An 8,059-nucleotide genomic window follows, 5' to 3' on the forward strand; every position below is an offset into this window, starting at 1 on the left:
CACCATGCAACCCCTACACGCACACACCACCATGCAACCCCTACACGCACACCCCTACATGCACACACCCACCATGAAACCCCTACACGCACACACCACCATGCAACCCCTACACGCACACACCCACCATGCAACCCCTACACGCACACCCCTACATGCACACACCCACCATGCAACCCCTACACGCACACACCACCATGCAACCCCTACACGCACACACCCACCATGCAACCCCTACACGCACACCCCTACATGCACACACCCACCATGCAACCCCTACACGCACACACCACCGTGCAACCCCTGCACGCACACACCACCGTGCAACCCCTGCACGCACACACCACCGTGCAACCCCTGCACGCACACACCACCGTGCAACCCCTGCACGCACACACCACCGTGCAACCCCTGCACGCACACACCACCGTGCAACCCCTGCACGCACACACCACCGTGCAACCCCTGCACGCACACACCACCGTGCAACCCCTGCACGCACACACCACCGTGCAACCCCTGCACGCACACACCACCGTGCAACCCCTGCACGCACACACCACCGTGCAACCCCTGCACGCACACACCACCGTGCAACCCCTGCACGCACACACCACCGTGCAACCCCTGCACGCACACACCACCGTGCAACCCCTGCACGCACACACCACCGTGCAACCCCTGCACGCACACACCACCGTGCAACCCCTGCACGCACACACCACCGTGCAACCCCTGCACGCACACACCACCGTGCAACCCCTGCACGCACACACCACCGTGCAACCCCTACATGCACACCACCATGCAACCCCTGCACGCACACACCACCATGCAACCCCTGCACGCACACACCACCATGCAACCCCTGCACGCACACACCACCATGCAACCCCTGCACGCACACTGCTTTTGCTTTATATGCAGAAATGGGCAACTACAAGAGGGTGTCAAACAAGCTGTGAATGTCCCAGGAGGCTACAGAGTACCTCTGGGTATGAATCCAGATGCTCGCAGTACCTGTTCTTAGATGTCTGAAACCACTGTATCGCTGTATAACTGTATACCCTATAAATATCACTTTTTATTGTGTATTTGAGGAACACAACCAATTACAAACTTCATTTGAATTGCTGTGCTATCAGAATATCAGTGTATAACTTTGCTGGGTATTGCAGTGTATGCTGGGTATCAAAAGGCCTTCACACTTTTACAAGAGGATGTCAAAATTTTAAAAAGGCCGTCAAAGTTACAAAAAATAGGTGTGCTCCTAACCCAATACTTGTCTTTTTAATTTTGTGCATCCAAATACTTGTAGTTAAAAGTTTTAAGAATTAAGCCTACTGTTTGTTATTCTGTCCTAAACCAGCAGTTTGTCACCCAAATTTATTAAATAAACAGGGGGGGGTCATCAGATTATTCTCCATTTTATTATAACTGAGGTACCGTTCAGTTGAGTGAAAATTGTAAAGGGGTACTCGAGCTGAAACCTCCAGATAGAAGGGGTACAGTTTCAAAAAAAAGGTTGCAAACCCCTGACCTACAGTATAAACTATCAGGAATAGATAAGGGAAATGTTGACTAATACAATACAATAGGATTTATTTGAAGTTGTTGAAGGGCACTGGTCTCTTAAACCCAGAAGTTCTGATAAACCCCTATGCCTCACTATATATTGATGGACATTACATAAGCAAATGAGATGACCTTTTTTTTTGGTATACCATGTTCCTAAATGTTTTCTGGGAGAGTAAAAAATACATTAACTTTGATTCATGTACTAAGGGTTACTCTCAAATGAATTCACGATCCAGTTTACGGTAAACTGTGCATGCATGACTTAGAAACTCTGCTGTCAGCTAAGCAGAATATCTCAAAAACTGAGTTCGAAAATGCAGAATTCGGGACGTTATCTAAAAACCAGAGCAGCCCAGAAATTGGGATGTTATCACAGCGGCCTAGAATTTGGGACTTTATCTGCAAACCATATTGGCCCAGAATTTGGGACGTTATCTGAAAAGCAAAGCGGCCCAGAATTTGCGACGTAAATGAAAACAGGGGCAGTGTATATGTAAAACTGTGATTACATTAGAGATAAACTAATGTATCCTCTAACAAAACTGTAATAGTGTGGAAGACATATATTTGATATTAAAATATGTCTTGTAAAAGATTAGATATATGCTAAAAAGTACACCACCACAGAAAGCCAATTCTTACATTCGTGCATAACATGATCATTCATATAAAGTAATCACCCATAGTTTGTTCTATCAGTACAGTGTAATACCACATTATATTTTAATGATAAGGTTGTGGAAAGCAGATCTCTCTCTCTCTCTCTCCTCTCTCTCTCCTCTCTCTCTCTCTCTCTGATCACAATGTTAAAAATGCCTAAAAAATAATTGGCGACTACTTAAAAAAAAAAATAATCACATTCTCCATAATCACTTGAGACTCTGTATATTAACTGGCAATGTCTGTATCTTTGCACATTCTCCAGCTTTGCACATTTACCGTTGTGTGTGTGTGTGTGTGTGTGTGTGTGTGTGTGTATGTATGTGTGTGTATATATACGGGTGAAGGCTATGTTTGCATCCTGAGCCATTCAAAAAAAAGGCATAATACTGCAGTAGTGACGTCAAAATGGCATATTTGTCTAGAAGACTATACTTAACCTTTGACCCATATTTGACTCCTATTAACCAGACCACTTTCAAACAAAATGTCTCGTTTTAAATCTCTCGTGGTTTGTAGGCACTTTTAACAAATCTGTCTCTGTGAAGATTTACAATCTTCCTTCACCAACGGCAGCACCAACCAAGTGAACGACACAAAATCTTTGACTCTGACAGCGACGAAAAAAAATTAGTAAACAGCATACCCCATTGAAACACCTTTTCCTTAAAAATACGTTATTTTTTGCAGTTCAATATCTACCCAGTTTAATTCATCGTTCCTGAATTATCAAAAAAAAAAACTATATTTAAGATTCTTTAATATTGACGACGCAGTTTAAAAAAATAAATAAATAAAAATACTACATGGAATGCACACTGTGTGGAATGGCTACATTGTGTAACCGAGTAAAATCCTTTGGTATTAAAGTTATTACAAAAAATTCTGTGTCCCTTCAATAGTAAAGCCACCCCTGCTATTCAGGCCAGATTTTGCCGGCCCCTTGAATGGCATTAGTAGCACTGTATTAAATAAATAATTCCTTGTTTTTTCCAGCAGCTACTAAACAGAATCCCGTGTGCTGCCATGGACAGTGTGAAGATGGAATCTGTCCAGATTAAAGAGGAGTTCCCTGAACTTGAACCTGTCCCCAGAGTGGAGTTCTCTGAGCTGGCTTCCCTCCCCATTAAACAGGAGCTTTGTGAGATGCAATGTGACAGCAGTCAGCCAGAGGTCTCTGAGATTAAAGCTGAGCACAATGAATTGGAGATCCCCCAGACAGAAGAACCCCTTCCTGTGAAACAAGAAGAGGTGCTGGAAACTGTCCGTATTAAACAGGAGCCCCCTGAAGTAGAGTTTGAGCACATGGAACCAGTGAAGGAAGAATCTGAGGACTTCAAACCAAACATCCCTGACGTGGAGCCTGTACACCTGCGGGAGTGTAGCGTGGTGCTGGAGAGAATCTGTGTGAGAGAGCAAGGCGCTGGAGAGGAAGGCTCTCCCAACAGCATGCAAGGAGGTGGAAAGGAAGACGGGCGCTCCCATTCAGAATGCAGTCTAGCAGGTGAGTGACTCCCAGTAGCTGTGACATTGTCATTCTAGATTGCGTGATATCCACAGTGTGGTTGAGAGAGAGGGAGGGAGCATGTAGGTTACATTACTAGCTATTTGTTTTTGCTGTACCACTCCAAACAGTTCAAGATAGGACTCTCTACTGGTGAACTTCAGATACAGATAGAATGTTGCCATTGCTCTGGGAGGGGGGGGGGATTATACCAAGGGGGAGAAACACTATAGTACTGTATAGATTATTATAAATGTTCAGTGTAATGCTATTGAAAAATATATAATTGATATAACTGTAGCGTGTGTTGGAGGAAATAGACCTGAAACATTACAGGAGGTCTTTGAAGGCAGATTTTGATCCCAGGGCTCGGTTTCACCAGCATCAGTCTTTACTGACTCTGCTTTTACACACAAAGTAAAGGCTTCCAGTTTAACCTTGCTTTTTTAAAGTGGTCTAAGCCTCACAGCTGAAATTCACATGCTTTAACCCTTTAAGGACCAAGCATGGACCCAGGACCCGTTTTTTTGGCTGTAGTTAAGTCTCTTTCTGTAAAAAAAACTATGAAGTATTTTAACGTTAAGTAATTTTATTATGTATGCTGCTTAGTTACATGTATAAAAACATGTTATTCGATGACCTGAGGGACCTTGCAATACTTCCTGAAAGTGATGTTGAAAAATATTGATGTTTGGTCAAATTACAAGACGTTGTTTCACCTGAGAGATTGCAATGACATCATACACGCTTATTCACAGGGTCTTTATTAGCAATAATGGACACTACTCTCGATTTTTATATTCTCAAAATAAATATTTATAAACAAACTAATCATTCTTCATTCCATTATTATCCGTAATAAGGAAAAAAAAATATCCGATTAAACGTTGTAAAAACATATATTTTAAAACGTGAGGCAGAATAAATGTTCTAATATAACGATGTCAGATATCTCGGATTTAGTGTTCCCATCGTTTTCTTGGCTGTAAACAAGTTCTTGTGTCATGTTTTGTTTCTGCCTGCTGCTGAAAATGTCTCCGGCCTTTAAAAATGAAATGCCCGTCTCAGTGATGTCACACGAAAAAAAAGACAGCAAGCAGGCAGTGGAATCCAGTCCCTTCCCTGTCCAATGATGTGCGTTAACCAGCTGTACTGAAGTGCGGTGGCCCAGCAAGACAAAGAAACTAAATGTTTTTTTAATTTAATTTTTAAAAATGTTGTCATGTTTACCCGGTCACAGACCAAGAATAACACTTCAGTTTGATCATGTACCCACAAACCCTAAGCCTACAAGCAGCCCCTCTTACTTTCTTTCCTGTTCATATTTTCCAGGTTCCAGTCCAGCAGCTAAAGCGAGGGCGGGCGGTGGAGAACATCCTGACTGTGGGAAAGATTTCACCCAGTTAGAGCATTTTAAAACACACCAGCAAACTGATGCAGAAAAGAAACCATATCGCTGCACTTGGTGTGAGAAGAGTTTCAGTCGGTCAGACAGCCTTGTTTTACACCAGAGAATTCACACAGGAGAGAAACCGTATCGCTGCTCTGACTGTGGGAAGAGTTTCAGACAGTCAAGCAACCTTGTTTCACACCAGAGAACTCACAGAGGAGAGAAACCGTATCGCTGCTCTGACTGTGGGAAGAGTTTCAGTCAGTCAAACAACCTTGTTTCACACCAGAGAATTCACACAGGAGAGAAACCGTATCGCTGCTGTGACTGTGGGAAGAGTTTCAGTCAGTCAAACAACCTTGTTGTCCACCGGCGAACTCACACAAGAGAGAAACTGTATCGCTGCTCTGACTGTGGGAAGAGTTTCAGTCAGTCAGACAGCCTTGTTTCACACCAGAGAACTCACAGAGGAGAGAAACCGTATCGCTGCTCTGACTGTGGGAAGAGTTTCAGTCAGTCAAACAACCTTGTTTTACACCAGAGAATTCACACAGGAGAGAAACCGTATCGCTGCTCTGACTGTGGGAAGAGTTTCAGTCAGTCAAACAAACTTGTTGTCCACCGGCGAACTCACACAGGAGAGAAACCGTATTTCTGCTCTGACTGTGGGAAGAGTTTTAGTCGGTCAGACAGCCTTGTTTCACACCAGCAAATTCACAGAGGAAAGAAACCGTATCGCTGCTCTGACTGTGGGAAGAGTTTTAGTCGGTCAGACAGCCTTGTTTCACACCAGAGAATTCACACAGGAGAGAAACCGTATTCCTGCTCTGACTGTGGAAAGAGTTTCAGTCAGTCAAACAACCTTGTTTTACACCAGCGAATTCACACAGGAGAGAAACCGTATCGCTGCTCTGACTGTGGGAAGAGTTTCAGTCAGTCAAACAACCTTGTTGTCCACCGGCGAACTCACACAGGAGAGAAACCGTATTTCTGCTCTGACTGTGGGAAGAGTTTTAGTCGGTCAGACAGCCTTGTTTCACACCAGCAAATTCACAGAGGAAAGAAACCGTATCGCTGCTCTGACTGTGGGAAGAGTTTTAGTCGGTCAGACAGCCTTGTTTCACACCAGCGAATTCACAGAGGAGAGAAACTGTATTGCTGCTCTGATTGTGGGAAGAGTTTCAGTCAGTCAAACAAACTTGTTGTCCACCGGCGAACTCACACAGGAGAGAAACCGTATCGCTGCTCCGACTGTGGGAAGAGTTTCAGTCGGTCAGACAGCCTTGTTTCACACCAGCGAATTCACACAGGAGAGAAACCGTATCGCTGCTCTGACTGTGGGAAGAGTTTCAGGTGGTCAAGCAAACTTGTTTCACACCAGCGAATTCACAGAGCAGAGAAACTTTAGGCCAGTTCCAGACAATGCTCCAGAGGCGTGCCGAACTCAATTGAAATTAAGCACTCGATAGAGCTGCACTTCATTAAATTCAATGAACCAATTGGCTTCATACTCGCTCCTGTCAAACATTTGTCTTATTGTTAAAAAATAATAATAAATATTATATGAATATTTATATATGAAATATATTATATAAATATTATATTAATTAATCCATTATTTGATTCTGTAAAGGTGTATGACTGCATAAAAACACATTAAGCACCCAAACTCTGAAAACGGTAAATCGTAGCAAAGGACACACAGAACCCCATTTTTACATTAATGTAAATTAAGAACATGCAATCCTGAAAAACTGTTACAATATATGTTCATTCATACCCAGTTTGCAATGAGCTGTCTGGCTCTACCTCTATTGGAGATGTGCATCGCTGCTCCTCCGTGAGCTCTGCCATGATTGATGCGGGCGGGTGATTAGTGTAGCATTGTGGGATACACGATACTGTTTAGCATCATTATTATTATTATTATTATTATTATTATTATTATTTATTAGCAGATGCCCTTATCCAGGCTGACTTACAATTGTTACAAGATATCACATTATTTTTACATACAATTAGGAGCAATCTAGGTAAAGTACCTTGCTCAAGGGTACAGCAGCAGTTTCCCCCACCTGGGATTGAACCCACGACCCTCCAGTCAGGAGTCCAGAGCCCTAACCACTACTCCACACTGCTGCCCATGTCATTTGTATATAATTTGTGTACATTGGCATTAATTGCAGGTTAGTTCAGTTCCCCGCTGGAGCTCCTTATGACCCCGAGGTGCAGCACAGTGGCTCGGAGCGGCAGAGGAAGGGCATAATGTTGGGTCATGAAGGGCAAGGCAATGCTGCCTTTGTTGGGTGTGAACATTTCAGGGGCACCAAGGCAGTTCTAGGGGGCAGAAAGGCACCAAGGCGATTTCATACTCATTCATAAAACAACAAAAAAGAAATACAGAGAGCCTACTATGTTGATGAAATAGTAATTCACACAAACACAAGTCTTATTATTTATTTATTAGCAGACGCCCTTATCCAGGGCGACTTACAATTGTTACAAGATATCACATTATTTTTTACATACAATTGCCCATTTATACAGTGGGGTTTTTACTGGAGCAATCTAGGTAAAGTATCTTGCTCAAGAGTACAGCAGCAGTGTCCCCCACCTGGGATTGAACCCACGACCCTCCGGTCAAGAGTCCAGAGCCCTAACCACTACTCCACAAATCAATGTTTTCTGAGTGAGCCACACACTAATTGTTACAAAAATAATATATAGGTCATTTTTCCATTGTAAAAATCAAATGGTATAAGAACATCTAATTTAAGAAACAAACTTTCATAATGAAAATATTCAACAGGTAATTTTGCAAAAAATAAATACTCTTACTAAACTCAGTCACACCCCACTAACTAATACATAGTTTAGACTAGAGGCTCAGATACAACCTCAGTGATGCAACAGCACTGTAAGCGATG

The 8,059-nt window shown here is 43.0% G+C and overlaps 2 protein-coding genes across 7 annotated transcripts in view; one reads left to right on the top strand and one right to left on the bottom strand.

Annotated features, from left to right (window-relative positions):
• Positions 1 to 6,744, top strand: part of LOC131708975 (zinc finger protein 271-like) — a 51,275-nt gene extending 44,531 nt beyond the window's left edge. For 3 of the 5 annotated variants that reach the window (XM_059010510.1, XM_059010507.1, XM_059010509.1), the window contains exons 2-3: positions 3,238 to 3,742; positions 5,075 to 6,744. In XM_059010510.1, the coding sequence (XP_058866493.1) occupies positions 3,265 to 3,742; positions 5,075 to 6,540 (1,944 nt within the window). In that variant the 5' untranslated portion in view covers positions 3,238 to 3,264 and the 3' untranslated portion in view covers positions 6,541 to 6,744. Of the gene's footprint in view, positions 1 to 3,234; positions 3,743 to 5,074 lie in introns of all 5 variants that reach the window. The other 2 variants (XM_059010508.1, XM_059010506.1) reach the window with 1 other exon arrangement.
• Positions 1 to 8,059, bottom strand: part of LOC131708993 (zinc finger protein 79-like) — a 181,304-nt gene that overhangs the window by 71,006 nt on the left and 102,239 nt on the right. The gene's annotated exons all lie outside the window — the stretch shown is intronic.

The sequence above is a fragment of the Acipenser ruthenus genome, chromosome 41, assembly GCF_902713425.1.
Source record: "Acipenser ruthenus chromosome 41, fAciRut3.2 maternal haplotype, whole genome shotgun sequence".
NCBI lineage: Eukaryota > Metazoa > Chordata > Actinopteri > Acipenseriformes > Acipenseridae > Acipenser > Acipenser ruthenus.